This window comes from Canis aureus, chromosome 1 (assembly GCF_053574225.1).
Source record: "Canis aureus isolate CA01 chromosome 1, VMU_Caureus_v.1.0, whole genome shotgun sequence".
Classification (NCBI taxonomy): domain Eukaryota; kingdom Metazoa; phylum Chordata; class Mammalia; order Carnivora; family Canidae; genus Canis; species Canis aureus.
In genome coordinates, this window is record NC_135611.1 from 84079705 (window position 1) to 84099777 (window position 20073).

At 37.3% G+C, this 20073-nt stretch overlaps 1 protein-coding gene across 4 annotated transcripts in view; it reads left to right on the forward strand.

Moving 5' to 3' along the window:
* TRPM6 (transient receptor potential cation channel subfamily M member 6) overlaps window positions 1-20073 on the forward strand; it is a 154779-nt gene that overhangs the window by 116520 nt on the left and 18186 nt on the right. For all 4 annotated transcript variants that reach the window (XM_077906685.1, XM_077906673.1, XM_077906666.1 and 1 more), the window contains exons 26-32: window positions 3022-4163; window positions 4347-4459; window positions 8657-8780; window positions 11905-11996; window positions 13479-13537; window positions 15104-15129; window positions 18594-18644. In XM_077906685.1, the coding sequence (XP_077762811.1) occupies window positions 3022-4163; window positions 4347-4459; window positions 8657-8780; window positions 11905-11996; window positions 13479-13537; window positions 15104-15129; window positions 18594-18644 (1607 nt within the window). The remainder of the gene's footprint in view (window positions 1-3021; window positions 4164-4346; window positions 4460-8656; window positions 8781-11904; window positions 11997-13478; window positions 13538-15103; window positions 15130-18593; window positions 18645-20073) is intronic.

The window sequence follows — 20073 nt, forward strand, 5'->3', positions numbered from 1 at the left end:
CACGGAAAATATCAGCCTCTTTGTTCTTTAATTCCTATCTGCCAAGCTCCCAGAAAGAAGAAATGGAGGATTTCTCAATCCATGCCACTTGGGATACATTCTAGAGAGGGGATGTCTCACACTATGTTGGGAAGTGCTTCTGCAGCTGAATGCTAAGTCCTTTATAGCATAATCACTGCTTCTTCCAGGCTCCATGTAAGACCAGGGATCATTCTTAATTTTTGCATATGGTCATGTCAGCCATGAAACTGTTGATGAGATTCCCTCCCTTGCTGGGTTGGGTTTTCTCCCCCCACCCTGTATTTCTGTTTATCAAAGATTTTCATTATTGAGAATTAGGCCAGAATACTCACTTATCCAAATAAAAGAATAAAACAGGGAAAGAAAAGAAAGAAAAAATGTCATAAGTCAGAATGCACTGTGAACATTTTGTTCTTTTTTCCATTTAGTCTTCCATATATTTTTAGTTAAAATTATACAAGTTGGGGCCGCCTGGGTGACTCAGTTAAGTATCTGACTTTTGATTTTTGTCTCTGGTCATGGTCATGAGATTTGAGTCCCACGTTGGGCTCTGTGGTCTGCAAGGAGTCTGCTGGAGATTCCCTTTCCCTCTGCCCCTGCCCCCCTCAAAATAAATAAATAAAATCTTTTTTTTAAATACTTTTTATTTATTTATGATAGTCACAGAGAGAGAGAGAGAGAGAGAGAGGCAGAGACACAGGCTGAGGGAGAAGCAGGCTCCATGCACTGGGAGCCCGACGTGGGACTCGATCCCGGGTCTCCAGGATCGCGCCTTGGGCCAAAGGCAGGCGCCAAACCGCTGCGCCACCCAGGGATCCCAATAAATAAAATCTTTAAAAAAATTATACAAGTTTATACATTACCCACCTTTACACACCAAAAATACTTTTCAAATAATTGCTATTTATAAATATTTGTAACTTTTATTGTTTCTCAACTTACAAAGTTTTTATACCAAATTTAAAAGCATAGAATATAGAACATAACAGACATACACATCCCCATGCCTACCATCAGAAATAGCCAAAGGAAATTACACTCTACAATGTAAGTATGATTTTTAATGGCTGCGTAATATTCTATCTCATAATGCAAGGAGTATTTGTCTGCGTTAGCATAGTGAAATCATAGTCTCTTTATGTACATTGCTTAATTGAATGTCCCAATGTTGCAGCCTTGTCACCATTTAGTTATTTTAATCATTTGCTAGGCTAAACAAAAAAATATTGTTACAATGTAGAGGAATCATTGTTTTAATTTCAATTTTCCTGCATACCTAATGAGGTGTAATATTTTTACCATGTCTCCTTATCTTTTGTATTTTATCTTTTGTGAATTGTCTGTTCACGTCCTTTGGAGTCTCTGTAATTTTTTCTGTAACAATTTGTGAAAGCTATGATTTATTAAGGGATATAAACATCACATTTGTTAGAATAATTTCTAACTTACTGCTTATTTTAAAATTTTATATTTTTATGTGTACGAGTTTGTTTTTATGTAACCAAACATGATGTATTTTGTAATTTGTTGTATTGTAAAGCTTAGAAAGCTGTATTAGTTTCTTAGGGCTGCCATAAGGAAGTATCAAGAATTGGGTGTCCTATGACAGCAGAAATAAAGCAGAAATAAATTGTCTCACAGTTCTGGAGGTTACAAATCCAAAATCAAGAAATCGGTAGGGGATCCCTGGGTGGCGCAGTGGTTTAGCGCCTGCCTTTGGCCCAGGGCGCAATCCTGGAGACCCGGGATTGAATCCCACGTCGGGCTCCCAGTGCATGGAGCCTGCTTCTCCCTCTGCCTATGTCTCTGCCTCTCTCTCTCTCTGTGTGACTATCATAAATAAAAATTAAAAAAAAAAAAAAAAAAGAAATCGGTAGGGCCATGCTTCCTCTGATGACTTCTAGTAGAGAATCTTTCCTTGCTTCTTCTAGCTTCTGACATTTACTGGCAATCCTTGATATTCCTGAGCTCATAGATACATCACTGACGTCATAGGGTGGCTTCTCCCTGTGTATATTCACATCATCTTCTCACTGTGTCCAAATTTTCCTTCTCTAAGGACATCAGCCATAGTGGCTTAGGGCCTACTCTAATGACCTTGTTTTAACTTGGTTATCTCTGTAGAGACCATATTTCCAAATGAGGTCTCATTCTAAGAGTACTAGGTGGTTAGGACTTCAACCTATTTCTTTTGGGATGGAGAGCACAAAACCCATCCCGTTATAGAAATATTTACAGATGGACAGATCATATTAACCAACATCTCCTTCATTCTTTTCCCTGTCTCTAAATCAGATATTCCATTTAATTAGATTCTATTTTCAATTTAACTTCTGACTTTCACAGCTGAAAATATCTTGCGTTGCTTTTACATGAATCAATGGCCGGACATTGTAATGTTGAGTTAAAGTATTCAAAATGACTTCAAAAATTTGCCACAGGCTTTCTCAGAATGTAGGTCTCCTAAAATGGGTTTTGTTTGAAGCTTGGGAAGCCTATTTGAACTGTAGACTTGTATTGTTTTTAAGATCTATACGTTTATTTTCTAATTACATATTTACATACATTAATTCTGTTCCTCTCATTCTGGCTTCTTCCTCAAGATCTTCTTTTCCTATCCAGAAGAGCAAAGTGCTTGTCACTAGGAGATTTGGGGATGTTTGTCATGTAAATTAATGAATGTATTAACGAATACAATAGAGCTGATGCATGGAACTTTTGGAGGGATGACTAGCAGGAAGCTGGAAACATGGTTGTGAGGTGTTAGAGAAATAAGGGCTAGAAAAGGAGACGTATCATGTCTCCTCATTGGGGCAATAGTGGGAATTATAGGAGGGCGTGAGGTCACCTGAGATGAGAAGACAGAAAACTCACCCAACTTGGGGAAGCATTTAGGCTGAGGCAGCTCCAAAAGATGGAAATAGGACAGGAGGAGAGCCAGGCAAGTTCCCACTGGCTTAACGACGTGTTTATTGGTTTTCTCTCTCCCTTTACCATCAGGGTTACAGAGATGTACTTCCAACTGAAAGAAATGAATGAAAAAGTGTCTTTTATAAAGGACTCTTTACTGTCCTTGGACAGCCAAGTGGGACATCTGCAGGACCTCTCTGCCCTGACAGTGGATACCCTAAAAGTCCTTTCTGCTGTTGACACCTTACAAGAGGATGAGGCTCTCCTGGCCAGCAGAAAACACTCTACTTGCAGAAAACTTCCCCACAGCTGGAGCAATGTCATCTGTGCAGGGGTTCTAGGCAGCGTGGAAGTCTCTGGGGAGAAGAAATACCAGTATTATAGCATGCCTCCTTCTTTGCTGCGGAGCCTGGCCAGAGGCCAGCACACCCTGAGAGTACAGAGGGGACCCCTTCTTGAGATCACAGACAATCTGAGAGAGGCTTCAAATATAAGAGATGAGCAGGAAAAGCAAGAAACAGAAACTGCTATAGTTGCTTCTGGGGTGTCCCTTCATGGGCAAGGGCAGCCGAAGTATGGCCAGTTTCTCCTGGTCCCTTCTGATCTAAAGCGAGTTCCTTTCTCTGCAGAAACTGACTTGCCTCTGTTCAGAGCATCCATGGAAGCAGGTACAAAGGTGCTGGCAACTGAACAGGTCCCCCAGGGCGAAGTGCCTGTTCATCTGACTTGGCAGACTCCAGCTGTCTCAGCTCAGGGCTCAGTGGCCGAACCCGAGGCACGGTACAGGTCAATCGCTCAGACACCGGCCAGACAAGACGAGGCGGAGCAAGGTCTCCCCACTCTGATTTGCACATCTGTGCCAATGCAAGTGACCTCCCTCCCCTCCCAAGTAGAGAGCATGGGAACTGGAGGTGGATATGTGAACTGGGCATTTTCAGAAGGTGATGAAACTGGTGTGTTTAGCATCAAGAAAAAATGGCAGACCTGCTTGGCCTCCACGAGTAACAGTGACTCTAAAGAGAGTGACCAAGGACAGAGGCAGATCCGGGCCAGATCTCTATCTGATAACTCATCAAGCTTGGCCCCTAGTAGTGACTGCTCAGAGGTAGGACCATGGCTACAGCCAGACACATCCTTTTGGATCAATCCTTTCCGCAGAGATAGGCCCTTCACTCGGAGTCATAGTTTGCGATTCCACAAGGAGGACAAACTGAAGATCTCTAAGATTAAAAGTAAGAAGTGAATTTTTTTTTTAAATGTGGTCTTGAATTATTAAATTTTATGCATTGCTATTATTTTTAAAAAGTTGACCTCTGAGTGTATCCTCATTCTCCTCCCCCTTCTCCATTGCCTGTAAAACCAAATGGTTTCCTGCACAATCTTAAACTTTTTCATGCTAACCTTTTCCCTTACAGATCTTTCAAGATCCTCAGAGATAGGGCAGTTAGCATGGATCAAAACAAAAATGCTAATCAAGGATAAGAGATCGTCAAAGAAAAAGAAGAAAACACAAGGACTACAGGTGCCAGTAAGTGTCTTTTGTGTTGTTGGCGATTGAGGTAGTAGCCTATCTTTGTTGGATTTCTCTGACTTTTAAAGCACCAGGCACACTATAAAATGCTGGTACTGGAAGGAGTGAAGATGTAAATTTAAGAGTCATCAGAGTGGATACACCACAGCTCATTTATCAGCTCACATGTTGAAGGACACTTGTGTTATTTTCAGTTTTGGGCTATTCCAAACAAAGCTGTTATGAACATTTGTGCACAAGGCTTTGTGTGGACATATGTTTCAATTTCTCTTTGGTAAATATTTAGGAGTGGAATGTCAGAGTCATATGGTAAGTATTTGTTTAATTTTAGAAGAAACTTCCAAACTGTTTTTCAAAGTGGCTGTACCATTTTACATTCCCACCAGTTTATAAGGAGTAGTTTGTAAGTGTTCCCGTGGTCGACATTCTCACCAATCCTTAGTATGCTCAGTCTTTTTAACTTAAGCCATAGTATGGGGTAGGTAGTGGCATCTCATGGTGTTTCATTTGCATTTCTGTAGTAATGAGTGCTGCATGGTGTCTTTTATGTGCTTATTTACCATCCATTATCTTTTTTTTTTTTTTTTTTGGTGACCTATTTGAATATTTTGTCTATTTTAAAAATTGGGTTGTCTTCTTACTAAGTTGTCAGAAGTTTTTCTAGATATAAGCTCATTGTTGGATATATGTTTTGCAAATATTTTCTCTTGATCTTGCCTTTTACTTTTCATAAATATCTTTTGCAGTGTATACATTTTTTTATGTTGATGAAGTCCAGTATTTGTTTTTTTTCTTAAATAGTCTATGCTTTTTGTGTCCTATTTAAGAAAATTTGCAAAACCCGAGATCACTAAGATTTTCTCTTATGTTTTCTTGTAGAAGTTTCATAGTTTTTTCTCTTATTTTTAGGTCTAGCACCCATTTTGAGTTAATTATTGTATATGATGATAGGTAAGGATTGAGGTCCCTCCTTCTTTTCCTTTTTTCCTCCTCTCTCTTTCTTGCTTTGTTCCTTCCTTCCTCTTTCTCTCCTTTCCTTGAATACAAATAACAACTTTTCTACCATGTTCTGGTAAAAATATTGTCTTTTTCCTCTTGAGTTACCTTTTGACATCTTTGTCAAAAATTAATTGACCATGTATATCCTTAATATGTATGGATTTATTTGAGTCTATTCTATTCCATTTATCTATGTCTAGGATAATATTGGACTATCTTGAATACTGTACTTTATATTAAATATTGAAATCATATAATGTGGGCCTGCCAAAGTTTTTCTTCCTTTTCAAAGTTCTGGTTTTTTTGGTGTTTTGTTTTGTTTTGTTTTGTTTTGTTTTTTGGCCATTCTAGTTTCTTTGCATTTCCACATATATTTAGACTCACTTTGGCAATTTTTACAGAAAAGCTTACTAGGGTGAGTGGAATTGCTGTGAATCAACTTGGGGAGAATTGGCATCTTAACAATAATAAGTTTTTTGTTCCATGAACATGATATGTCTATTTATTTAGATATTTCTCAATTTCTCTCAGCAGTGTTTTGTAGTTTTCAATATATAGTTCTTGCATGTTTTTAAAGATGTTTCCCTAAGTATTTAATATATTTTATTTTATTATAAATGCAATTATAAAAATTTCTGATTATTTGTTGGTGGTATATGGAAATACATATATTTTAAAGATTTATTTATTTGAGAGAGGGGGAGAGAGAATGTGAGCTGTAGGAGGAGGGGCAGAGGGAGAGAGTCTTTGAGCAGATTCCTTGTTGAATGTGGAACATAACACAGGGCTTGATCCCATGACCCATGAGATCATGATCTAAGCTGAAACCAAGAGTTAGACACTTAATCAACTGAGCCACCCAGACGCCCCTAGAAATATATTTTCAAAATGTTGATTTTATACCACACAGTCTTGCTAAATTTACTAATTTGTTTGAGTAAGTTTTGTTGCTTCTGTAGGATTTCCTATATAAATGGTCATGTTATCTACAAATGAAGATAGTTTCACTTTTTAAATTTACTTTTTACCTTTTATTTATTTTTCTTGCCTTCTTACACTGGCTAGAATCTCTAGTAAAATATTGAATAAAAGTGGCAATAGTAGATAACCTTTCTTTGTCTCTGCTTTTAGGAAGCATTTAGGCTTTTACCAGTAAGTATGATTCTAGCTATACTTTTTTACATAAATGCCCTTTATCAAGTTAACTTCCCTTCTACACCTAGTTTCTGAAAATTTTTGTCATTAATAGAGATTAGCATTTGTCAAATGCTTTATCTGAACCTACTGATATAATCAGATGGTTTTTCCTTTTTATTGTTAATATAATTAATTATATTAATTTTATAATGCAGAAGTTCTATTTAGAATATTAAGTAAACTTGGTTAGGATGAACTCTTCTTGACCATGATGTATTATCTTTTTTGTATATTTATTTTGCTAAAATCCTAATAAGATTTTTCGCATCTGTATTTTTGAGGAATATTTGTCTATAGATCTCTTTTCCTGTAATGTCTTTGTCTGGTTTTGGTATCAGGGTGATGCTGGGCTTATTGACTGAGTTGGGGTGTTCCCTCTTCAATTTTCTAGGTGAGTTTATATAGAATTGATACTATTTCAATTTTTATTGTTTGGTAGAATGGTAGAATTAACCAAAGAAATCATCTTTGTGGGAAAGTTTTTAGCTACAAATTCAATTTCTGTAATAGAGATAGGACTATTTAGGTTATCTGATTCATCTTGAGCGAACTTTGTATCTTTCAATTTGTCCATTTCATTTGTTGAATCTATTGGCATATAGTATTTATAATATTGTTTCCTTACTCCCTTATTGTCTGTGGGGTTTGTAATGACATCAATTCTCTCATTTCTAATATTTTGTATTTGTATTTCTCTTTGTTTCATGATTAGTCTGGCTACTGGCTTATCTGCTTTATTGATCTTTTCAAAGAACCAGTACTTGGTTTCATTGATTTGTCTCTGAATATTCTTTCATTGATTTCTGCTCTATTATTTCTTTTGTTTACTTGGGGTTTAATTTGCTCTATTTTTTTCTAGATTGTTAAGATAGAAGCTTTGGTCATTGATTTAGATTGTCTTCTTCTCTAATACAGGCATTTAGTGCTATAAAATTCCCTCTAATCATTGTGTTAGCTATATCCCACAAATTCCAAAGTGTTCTGTTCACATTTTCATTTAGTGAATCTTTTTATTCATTATTAAGTAGCCTTAGATCTGACTTAGTAATTCCATAGGACTTCATCTTTCATGATCTTAATGCCCTGCTTCATTTTTCCATATAATAATCTGGTTGCATTTTTTAAAGCACCTCAGCTCTTTTTAGAATGAGAAGCAGAAGCAAAGAGAAAAGTATTAAGAAAATTATGTAAAATTACCTTTTTTTGCAGGGGAAGATTTAGCTTGTAAAGACTCTTTTTCAGGGAAAATGATATGAGTTGCTGGAATCTTACAAAATATGAATTCAATAGATTTGTTTTTTTGCAATCATTAAAGTGGCCAGAATTTAACTAGAAATTGAAACCAGGCTTAGGTACTAATAATTTGCATTTGCTTATTGCTTAGTATTTTGTCAATTTATCTCATTTCTTCTCTGTCTTCGGTTAGTACATATGGCAGCCATTAGTGTTGATTATCTGTTATTTTAATGACAAAAGGAGAGTGGCTCACAGACATTAAGTGATTTATCGAAGTTCACATAAAGTTATAGATCTCTAGAATTCCAACACAAGTCCTTTTTGGATCCAAGCCTTATGGTTTTTTGCTCTACGCCACTGGTTCTAAAATTGTGGTCTTCTATCAGCAGTATTAGCATTATCTGGGAACTTGTTAGACATGCAGATTCTTTCTCCCTCTAGGCCTACTGAATCATGAATCTTGGAGGTGGGACCCAGTGATTTGTGGTTTAGCATTGCCTTGAGTGATTCTGATGGACACTCAAGTTTGAGGACTGCTGCCCCCACCCTTGTTCTCAGTCATGACCACAAAGAATAATCATGGGTGCTTGTGTCCTGCCAGCTTGACTAATGGAAATTTTCAAAGATTTCCAGGTGATTCTAATGCGCAGCCAATGTTAACAACCGCTGCTGTTCACCATAGTACCTCTATGAGTCACATTAATGACTCAAAATGTTTTCAGGTTAATGTCACTGCGTTCCAACAAGTGTCTTTCTCTCCAGGTCATAACGGTCGACACCTGCTCTCAAAATGACCAATTGGATTCAGAGCCAGGAGAAAATAAAATCTCAGAAGAAGAGGTCTGCAGCAAGAACTGGCTCACAGTGTCCAAATTTAATCAGATAAGTATGTAACAGTCTAGACTCTTGGATCTCAAAAACTGTGAGAAAGTTTCCTCATGATACTCCTGGACCACCCAAACTTAAATTCAATTAGCCAACATATAGTACATCATTAGTTTCAGATGTAGAGTTCAGTCATTCATCAGTTGCATATAACACCCGTGCTCATCACATCACCCCAGTCACCCCATCCCCTCATCCACCTCCCCTCCAGCAACCCTCAGTTTGTTTCCCAGAGTTAAGAGTCTCTTATGATTTGTCTCCCTCTCTTTTATTTTCCATTCAGTTTTCCCTCCCTTCCCTTATGATCCTCCGCACTATTTCTTATACTCCGCATGTGAGTGATTGACTTATTTCATTTAGCATAATACCTTCCAGTTCCATCTATATCGATGTAAATGGTAGATATTCATCCTTTCTGATGGCTGAGTAATATTCCATTTTGTGTGTGTGTGTATCTGTATATATGCGTATATATGTACACATCTTTTTATTTATTATTAGGAAGCCTTAGATCTGACTTAGTAATTCCATAGGACTTCATCTTTCTAAGGCTTCCTTAGGTTCTATCCATGTTGTAGCTCTATCATGTTCAACATGGGGTTCTGCAGGACACCTCCATAGCTGCCATGGCAAGAGGGAATGCAATTGGTATCCAGATTTTGTTTATCCATTCATCTATCAATGGACACTTGAGTTGTTTCCACCTCTTTCCTATTGTGAATAATGCTTCTATGAACCTGAGTGCAAATACCTTCTTCAATGTGACCTCTTCTCTACCTTTAGTTATGGAGTTTGTTCTGCCTGTCTTCAGGTCAATTTTTGGAGTATTTAGGATGATTTGATAATTATCTAATTGTATTCTTGGGAAGAGGTGAGCCTAGGGTCCTTATACTTCATCACCACCTTCCTCACGCTCCCTCTTACTAATTTTTAAACAGGAGGAGCTATGTGATCAGGACTCATAAATATTTAAAATAATTTGGAATACTAAAACTAAGGTACAAATAGACACTATTGAAATTTATGATATGCTTCTTTAAAACCTTGCTTTGTCTTATGCTTGGTGGTTTTCAACCAATTGCCTATTTTGTACACCTTCCACCTCTCTTCTCTAGGACATTTGACAATGTCTGAAGACATTTTTGGTAATGCCAATTAAAGGAGGTTCAGGTATTCTTGACCTCTAATGGCTAGAGGCCAGAGATGCTGCTAAACATCCTACAATGCATAGGATAGTGTCTTTCCTTCTGACAAAGAATTATCCAGCCCAAAATGTCAGGGCCACAGTTGAAAAACCCAAATTTATATTTTAAAATACTCAATTGTCTGTTAAATCACTGAGAATCAAGTGGACTCTAAGCTGAAAGAGACATTAAAAATTAAATTATTCAGAACTCCCTTAACCTACAGATATGACTTGATAGCTCAATTGTCTTGCCTTAAAATCACAGTTTATGAGAGCCTGTAATATTGAATAAATCAGGTCCCATATCTAAAGATATGATTCTAGAACCAATTGCAAATGTATTTATTTTATTTATAAATGTTTATTTATATTTTATATTTTTATAAATAGTTTAACTGATATTTAAGTTATTATGTCTTAAACTATTCAAGTTCTTTTTTGGTTGAGTTATAATTGACATATAACATTGTATTAGTTTTATGTGTAAGATGTAATGACTTGGTATATGTATATATTGTGGAATGATTACTACAATAAGTTAACAGTAATCACTTCATATAGTTATAATTTTCTTATAATGAGAACTTTCCTAGATCTATTCTCTCAGCAACTTTCAAATATACAATATTGTTAATTATAGTCACCATGCTGTACATTAGATCCCCAAGACTTAGTTACCTTACAATTGGAAGTCTGTACCTGAGACCACCTTCACCCATTTCACTCAACCTCCACTCCCAAGTTATTGAGTTTTTCCTAATGACTTTCGAATAGAGAAAGATGCAGGTGATAGTGGGGATTTGGGTAAAGAATCTCAAGTCTGATGATAAGAATGGGAATGAAGATGTAGGGAAATAGGCTGACTCCAGGCGCCAAATTAATCTGAGGAGATAAGGAGGCCCAGTATCTACCTTGAACTACACTCTGAATTAAGAATTTTATTGTTTTGAAGTGTATCTCAGTTACGAATTAATTGAAAAAGAATTTAAAAATAAATTTTGAGGGTTGGGTGATACGCTGTCAGGTAGCTCTTCCTGAATACAAAAAGTTCTGAGGAATGTAACTATGAAAAGGAAGTTAAAAATAATATTTCCTATAAATATTTTATCTTAATTTTAATTCTGTGCTCTCAGTAAAACCATATTGATCATATGATATTTATGCTATTACAAAAATATCATATGAATTTTGTGATTTTTTTTCCAATAGGTTTTTTTTGCTCTTTGTGTGTGTGTATTTTTGTCACAAAATCATTAGAGAAAATAGTTACTGGTACCCCCTACATTTAGCCAAGGACTCTTAATAGCATTATTCTCAGAATTAATCCAATTGAAAAATTATTATTGAGCACTTACTGCATGCCTGTGATTTTATAGGTACCAGTATAAAAACTAACGACAATAATGATCCTTGCCTCCTTTTTAAGAAAGAGCTGAAAACGAAACACATCTCCTGGCAATCTTTTCTATCTTTTGCTTATGTTTTGTTTTATTTTTTCAAGTAGGCTACTATGATGCTTGATACAATTGTTAAGGAAGGATTTCTAACAATTTGGAATGACAATTTTATGTGTTTTGAATAAAGCATGGACAATAGGGTGCAGGAGAAGGTGAATGTAAAAAGAATTGGTAAAAGTGTTCTTCTGCAGGGAGGATTCAAGTTATGGATCATTTAGTTCTTGACTTTGATTAGGGAGCATAAATGATTATAAATGCACAGGAAATTACTGATGAATAGAAATGTTGTAGGATATATAGCTTTCAACCACTTGAGAAAAAAAAGGACAAAAGAATCTTGGTACCACTTGCTAAAAAGAGAAAAAGAAGCTATATTCAAATTTAGATGAATGCACTATGTTCAGATCTTTCTATTTAGGAATGTGATTTGAATGTAACACATTTTTATGTATTCTCTAATTTTTTTTCTTTCTTTTAACAAGGTCTAGAACCCTCTCTATATCAGAAAATGAAAACTAAAGAAAAGGAACAGCATGCCATACAAGTCAGTGATTATGTAAAGCAGTCTCAAGAGGTAAAAATATCTTATTTGATATTAAAAAAAATTTATGCACATACTTCTCTAACTCCTTGACCATGTCTGTTTTACCTTTATGTCTCTTAATTGGCTCTTACTTTTTATTGGTATTACATTTAATCCTTGCTTTGAATATATGTTCAGTTTTTTCACTTCCCTCACACTGCCCGCCACCCCCCCACCCCACAACCTTTATGCTTTCCTTGTTGTTTTTCTCCATGCAATTTATCTGTCCACCTAGTAATTTATGGTGGGTGTTTTTAACATGAAAGATAAATAATTCAGAAGTTTTCGAAACTGTTTTGAAATATATGACTGTTGCCATGTGGGAGAAAAATAGGTATTTTCAATACGTGTTAAGAGGCGGAGTTAGAGTCAACATATAGAAACTACAGGGAGGCAGATTTCAGCCCAATTTGAGGAGGAATTTTTAGCAATTGGAACTTTCTAAGGATGGAATGGTTTATTTCTGGAAGTAGTAAGTTCCTTGCTTAGGGTGGTTAGTCAAACAGGCTGAGCAAACCTCCTTGCAGATGTGTCGAAGGGGCTTTGGGCATTGCAGGGTAAAGGACCCTCCGACACTGAGGTTTTCTGATTTTATGGTCATTTTTCCTTACTACCCGCAAATATGTGCCTGTTTTACTGCCATCTACCATGTGGGAAGCGTGGTCTAGTTAAACTAACCCCAAAAATCTAATTTTGGTCTTGGTTTGAACATTATTTCTATGAACTTGGGAACACTTTCCACATTACTTTTATGTATGTACGAAGTTAATAACCTCATGAGTATTATCTGTGGAAAGTTTTGAAAATAAAATGTAAAACTGCTTGCAAGTGAGTGGAGGCAAGAACCTGTCTGCTATGTGCTAGGTTTCAGAGCTATGTATATTAATTAACATCTGAGCTTCAGTAACTGTATCTCTAAAATGGGGTTAATGCCATCCTTTTGAGATTATTGTTTGAGGATAACAAAATAACACCAGAGCAAATGCCTAGAGTGATACGTGGAATATAGTAGGTTTCAAGAAGTAACAGTTGAATCCAAACAGGAAATAGAATGATAAATTCAAAGTAATGTTATTCTAAATAATCATCCACTGAAACAACAATGTTTGGACAAAGGGCATAGAGATATAATGACTGATGTTTCTTGTCAACTTAGACCTTCATCCCTTCTTTTTTTATCATTAACTGTTTACTCTCATTTCTGCAAAAATCATTGTATAAAATACATTTTCTCTATGATGTCCCCATAAAAGTAATTTCATTCTATTAAAGTCAGTCAACACACTGAATTATGCAGATATTGTGCTAACATTATGCATCTTTCCAACTTGAATTGAGTGCATCCAGTAAGAGAAATATTGAGCTGGAGGAAGGGTCAAAAAAAGTAAACCTCCAAGGCATGTGTTTTGCAAATGTATTTCTGGGGTAGGAGACTGTTGGGTAAACATGTAATGACCTTTCCCTTCTTCTTAGGATCTGAGCAAAAATTCATTGTGGAACTCTAGGAGCACTAACCTCCCTAGGAACTCCCCGTGAGTATTTTTAAATGTGTGTTTTAAGTATCCTTAGCTGCTATTTTTTTTTTTAACCTTATTTGGAACAAAGGTTTCATTGGGTCAGAAAAATAGGGGGGGAAAGTATTTCCAATGACAATATTTTTCTTTTGTCAGCCAGAAGGAAAATAATTTATTCTCCAAGTTTTCCCATCTCTTGGCAATAAGAGCTCCCTTAAATGCCTTTTAAGAATATAATGAAACATGTTCTACCACAGCAGCCTAACCATTTGCCTTTTCAATGTCAAAAATAAAAGCACATGTGGAATAATGAGTATCCTATCTTTTCTGACAGAAAAGATTGTGAAATTTGCTTTAAAGAGTAGGAACAAATCTGTCTGACCTAAGGAAAAAGACTGAAGGCCTGATAGTCTTCTTTTTAGATTATTTTTTCAAATTTTTAATTTTAGTTTATGAGGTTAATCTTTTTTATTTTTGGTCTCTCATGAACATCCGAAGTGTCTGTCTTTAAAGCAGAACCCATTGAGGATTAAGCCAAAGGGAAGATAGGGATCAAAAGAGAGAGAGGAGCTACCAAACTCACATGGTTGGAGGCTGGAGTATTTTCCTGGAATTTTGTTTATTCAGAGCAATAAAGTTTGAAAACCAGCCAAGCAAAATTATTGCATTTCATTTGCAGTGTTTTCTGGACTTTTCTAGTTATATCATCAAATTGTCCATATGGCTAGGGGAGCAGAATTCAAAACCATCTATTGTATGAAGGGCCAGTTGATACCAAGTAGGTGGAACATGACTTGGAGTTTGCAGCCAGCTCTATTTGAGATGGACTTTTTTCTGGAACTCCCATCCAGGCATGTCTCTGTGCAAGCCTGCCTCTAGACTTCAAGTGCACATGACTCTCTCCTCCCAGAGGTTCGGTAGTTGGTGCTCATGCAGAGTAGTGGGTTATTGCAGCATGAAATTAAACAATAATTGTAATTGTACTCTCTTCCCTAAGGACCTTCAATACCAGAGATATTCTTTGAACGCATTTATTCAGACTTGCCCATGGCCACGTGTGCACTTGAGCAGGGCAAGTAACAATTTGCAGAGAGCTAATTTCAGCCTGCCAACATTTAGGAGCCACGTGGGCTAATGAAACTGATTTGTAGGCTTGTCCGGAGACATTCGCAGACTCATTTGTAGGCTTTTTCATTGCATAGTTCAGGAACCCTTTAGTTTAATTGATCCAGAACAACACAAACACAGTTAAATCTTATATATCTCTTGTGTTCATATAGCTAATTAAAAACAAAATCCAACAACTGCTTTCCGGTTAGCTTAGGGCATGCACTTTAAGTGAATTGCACACATATGCAATGCCCGTTTTTCTATGAAAATAGTTGTAGGGTTGTAAACCATTTCTCTACTGATAGAGATTGGGGTCCAATGACACTTTTCTTTCAAAGAAAATAACACACACACACACACACACACACACACAGACATATAGATGCTGTATTGTTACTGTTGCACTTACTTTTCCTTTCTTTGGTCATTGAAAAATTTAAAGCATTATCTAAACAACTTTAATTTTTCGAACAGGTTGAGAAGTTCAAATGCAGCTGACAGTAAGTTTTTATATTTAAAGATCTTATTCTTTTCAACTTGTTGATGGTGACTTTCACTCTCCTGAGATTTTCATAGCTCTTGAAATTCTATATGGGATTTTTGTCTAGTGTATGAAGGAGAACTTTCAGTAGAAAAGTAGAAAGTTGATTTGTCTTTCTCCATGTAAATCAGGACTGAGGTCTTGTTCACAGATATTTTTAATTGACTAGTTCTGACAGTGATTTTCCAGTGTTCTTCATCAGTGAGGGTGTTGGCACTGAGCTCGTTTTGACTCTTGGACAACTCTTACCATCACTCTTTCACATATCACTCCTGAAGAGCTCTTCATCTTTTTTTTTTTTTTTAAAGATTTTATTTATTAGAAACAGAGAGAGAGAGAGAGAGAGAGAGAGGCAGAGACATAGGCAGAGAGAAGCAGGCTCCATGCAGGGAGCCTGATGTGGGACTCGATCCCAGGTCTCCAGGATCAGGCCCTGGGCTGAAGGCAGCGCTAACTAAACCACTGAGCCACCAGGGCTGCCCCAAGAGCTGTTCATCTTTATGTGGATACCTTTTCCTACCTGGCCTCCGTAGGACTCTGTGGCTGAGTAGGGCTGGGTCGTGTGAGATGACTCCCTGGCAAAGCCACTGTCAAGGCTGTTCTCAAACTCTACCATAGACTATGAGCTCCTCTCCATGTTCTTGACCTCATGATGTGGATTGGGCTCCTTCTCTTCCATGGCCCTGTGCATCCCACTCTGTTTTCCAGCAGCTTCTGTGCAGCAGTCCTTCTCCTCCAACTACAAACATACTTAAGTCATTTTCCATACAGAAGAAATAACCATTTTCTTGATGTTACCTAACTTTCACACTGCCACTCCTGTCCACCTCCAAATTAATGAAAATACATTATCATCTTCCCTGCCTGGTGTCTGTGGCCACCATGGCTGAAGCTGCTAAATCACACAACCTCTTTTTAGACCTCATGGAACTTGCAGCATTTGACATCCTTGACCATTTTATCCATTTTTGAAGTTTCTTTGAGGCTGTTCTTAATTGTATTACTTTGTTGACTGTTGTCATTGATCACTGACTCTTCCTTTACCCAAACTGGGACTCTGAGTTCATGTGCAATGACTTTCCTTCCCAGTCATCAACTCTGCCATCTCAGCCATCAGCTTTGCCTCTGTACTACCCACAGCCCCATCCTTAGAAGCTGTCTGTGTTGCTCTACCCCACAGCTTCTGCCTTAGGGCCTCCAACATTTTTTTTTCCTATATAAAAAGTTTTGCCCTCCATTTTATGTTAGCATTCTGTTTGGTTTCTCTCCCTTTGCACGTCCCCATGCTTCCACCGGAATTATCTTTCTGAACAATAAATCGTCACCTATTTTGAAGCTTCCAGTGGCTTCCCATTACCTACAGGATAGGCTGCAAATCCCTTTAGTTGTTTTCAATGCTCTCGACAGCTTGGCCCTCGTCCAGATTTCCAGGCTCATGTTCATTCTTTCACTCAACATTTCTGCCATGCAGAATATGACCACCTATCTATTTACCCCTTCATTTGAGTGTCTACAAGGTATCTCAAACAAAACATGCCACATTCCTTACTTATCTTATGAAATGGAAACTGCACCTTTCCAATTACTGAGGCCAAAGTCTCCATCATATTTGACTCCTGCTTTCTCACATCCCCACTTCCAAACCATCAGTAAATCCTTCAAAATATATCAAGAAACTGATCACTTTGCTACCTCCACATACCACTCTTTATATCCTCCTGGATTATAGTATTACCTCCAAACTATTGCTTTCTGACAGTCTGTTTCCAGACCCCAGCCAGAATAACACTTTTAAATACAAAGTCAGATCGAGTCACACTTCTGCTCAAATGTCATCTTATCTCACTCTGTAAAAGTGAAGTCCAAACGTGGTCTACAAAGCCCTGTTGATCTGCTGCTTCTCCTCCAACTCTCCAATTCCATTTCCTGTCAGCACAGTCCACTCTGACTACACTCTCCATAGTCCTGCCTCAGGACATTTGCACCTGCTGTCACCTCTGCCTGGAATACCCTTCAGTTTTCCGTATGACCTATTTCTCTCTTCAGGTCTATGCTCAAATTTCACCTTATTACAGAGGTCTTGATTTGCCATCCTTAAAATAATAACCTCTCTGATTCTCACAATTTCTAGCACTCTAACTAACTAACTAACTAAATATATAATTAGTTTCTTTATATATAAAATACTGTATGCACTATATATTTACATAATTATTTATTTTCTTTTTCCTCTCATTAGAAGGTAGCCAGAGATTTTATGTTTTTACACTGGTCTTTCTCCTAAACACATAGTAGGTGTTGAGTAAATATGTGCTGAATGAATGTGAACAAATTCTCACAGCTCCTTAAATGAGTCAGGATTGAAACTCAGCATTATCAGATTCAGATGCCTATGCTCTTTAAGAATATCACGTTGCTTGTCTATAAAGGTTCCATAAGCCTGTGTACACATCTATTATATTACTTTGCCAGCTGTGTTGTGACTATAGTTTACATGTCTTTGGCTCCTAGTATTTCTCATTTTCTCTTTTCTAGAGCGGGAGCCACAACTTCTTCACATCTGTCTTGGCTAGTATGACCTATAGTGGGAGCTGAATACTTTTTAATTTTTATTATTGAATGAATTCAAAAGAAAGGGTCCTTTCTGCTGATCTTACTTTATACTAAGCACCCCCTAAGGAAGGGAGTTTTGTTCCTTTCCTTATCCAGCAACAAGAAGCCAGAGAGATCTGTGAAATTGGACTCATTATGCTGCTTACTCTACTAGGTATAAAGCAGTTACCACCATGAGACTAAGGCTCTCTACTTTAATTTTAATTTTATGAAATGGCAAAACTGTTGCAAAGGATTTATAATTTAGGACTTGAGGAGATAGAAGAGAACCAGTTAAACTTGCAGGAAGTGGTCCCCATGAACAAGTCCCTTGGTGTCATATCCTCCGCCCCCTCCTTTGTTTCTGGTATATGCCTCTTAATTTGTTTTCATCACTTTATTGTCATTTTAGGTCAGTGAAGTAGACTGCTAATAACTTGGTATTAATAATGTCTTTATATGGGTACTGCATCTTGGTGGGAGCTCAGAGAATTGTGCTTTTGGGATGTCATGAAGTGTGATGGGCAGCCCAGTGCTTTCTGCAACCCAGAGGTGTAATTGGTTCGGAGGAAATACATCTTTGAGGCTAATATTACCTGTCTTTCTTCAATTCCCCATATAAATATGTTTGGAGATATTACATTGGTGATTGGAAGCTGTCAGGATACCATGCCCAATAATGTGGTTAAAGGATATTAGGAAATCTTTCTCAAATACTGAGGAGCCATTCCGATTAACCTGTTCGATAATAACTTTGAAGGCAATATATTCATAAGCATGTATTTATCTCCAGCCCTGTAATTAAAATGCCAATCTTCTCTATAATTTCAGAAATCTCAGCCTCCTTAAAAAGCCCTCCAGAGCCTCACCATCATTATTCAGGTAGGATGCATGTGCATGTCAGACATGTCAGCTGAGCCAAACATTTGTGATTCTGCAATTGTAAATAGAAATATTGATGAATTGCAAAGTATTGATATGATTCCCAACTTGAAAAGCTGTTGTTCACTCTCATGAGAAGAACATTTGGATTTCTTACCTTGTCATTTACTTGGAGAAACAAATTGTTAGGATTTAAGAGAATGTAGGATTGAGAAAAGAAAAATGTATTGGCAAGTTCTAAATGGTGACAAAGGGTGGCCTTGAAGTCTAAAAATTCCTTCCAAGTCCAAAGCCAGAGATCTTCATATTTTGGACTGGGGCCTGAAACTAATTCTTTGAAGGAGGATTTTATACCCTCACTGGCCCTCAGCAAACCTAACCGCTAAATGAGTGCCAGCACCACTGAGAAAGTTCAACAAAGACACCGTATAAGGATGTTATTAAACAAGATGTCGAGGGTCTTGACTCTCATAAGCAGCATTGCTTCACAGTACTTCAGTTGTCTTTCTTTCAGAGTGGGAATAATTATACTTGCCCTTCCTGAGGAACAATCTGCCAGAGGGCTAGCTGAGAATTAAGAGAGAAACACTTTGAAATGCAAAGCAATGTAACAGCCCACTGGACTTGTGCCACTGGTTGGTCTTTTGCGTGTCATTGCGCTCAGCATTGGATGAGATGATATACGGGCAAGGCTTTTACACGGTCTAAAGCTCAGCACATGAGTAAAAGTTTACTGGTGTGACAGTTACCATTATTATTACATCAAGGACATGCGTTCAGGGTCCAGGAATAGACTGCCTTTTCCTAAATTCTCCTCAGTAGTGAACAGTGTTTCAGTGGATTCCAGGCTCTGCATTCCAGGCTCTTATAACTGGGTCTTTCAGCTCAGCAGTAATCCAATATTTTGACTCCAGCTGTCAACTTTGGAAAGTCTGGTGAAGAATACTGTAACTCATATTGACTCTGATCTGTTAGGAGACGGCTCTTAACAGGAAAATGCAGATCACTTGCTTCTAATTAAAATTGGCCTTTGGTTCTCTCTGGGAAAAGAAGCTGAACTGCGCAAAGTCAACAGTAGATGTCCCCACAGTCCACTGTGCATTAGATTGGCTCTGGAAAAAGAAAAACCAGAGAATGAAGACCACAGAACACTCTTTGAAAGAAAGTTCCACATATGTATGGATTAGTCTGTGATTTGGTATTCAGGAGAGTGGAGGTGATAGCCCTACCTCAGACCACGGTATATAATCTCATATAATCTTCAAGACGGGGGTATATCCTTCCCGTTTAAGGCATAGTTTATTTTAAAAGCTGGATTATGGATAATATTTTTGATGAAGGCAAAAATAAGGGGTCTTTGAAATAAAATAATTTAGTATTGTATGAATAGGTTGATGTGGGGGAGGCTTTCTGTCAATTCAGTCCACTG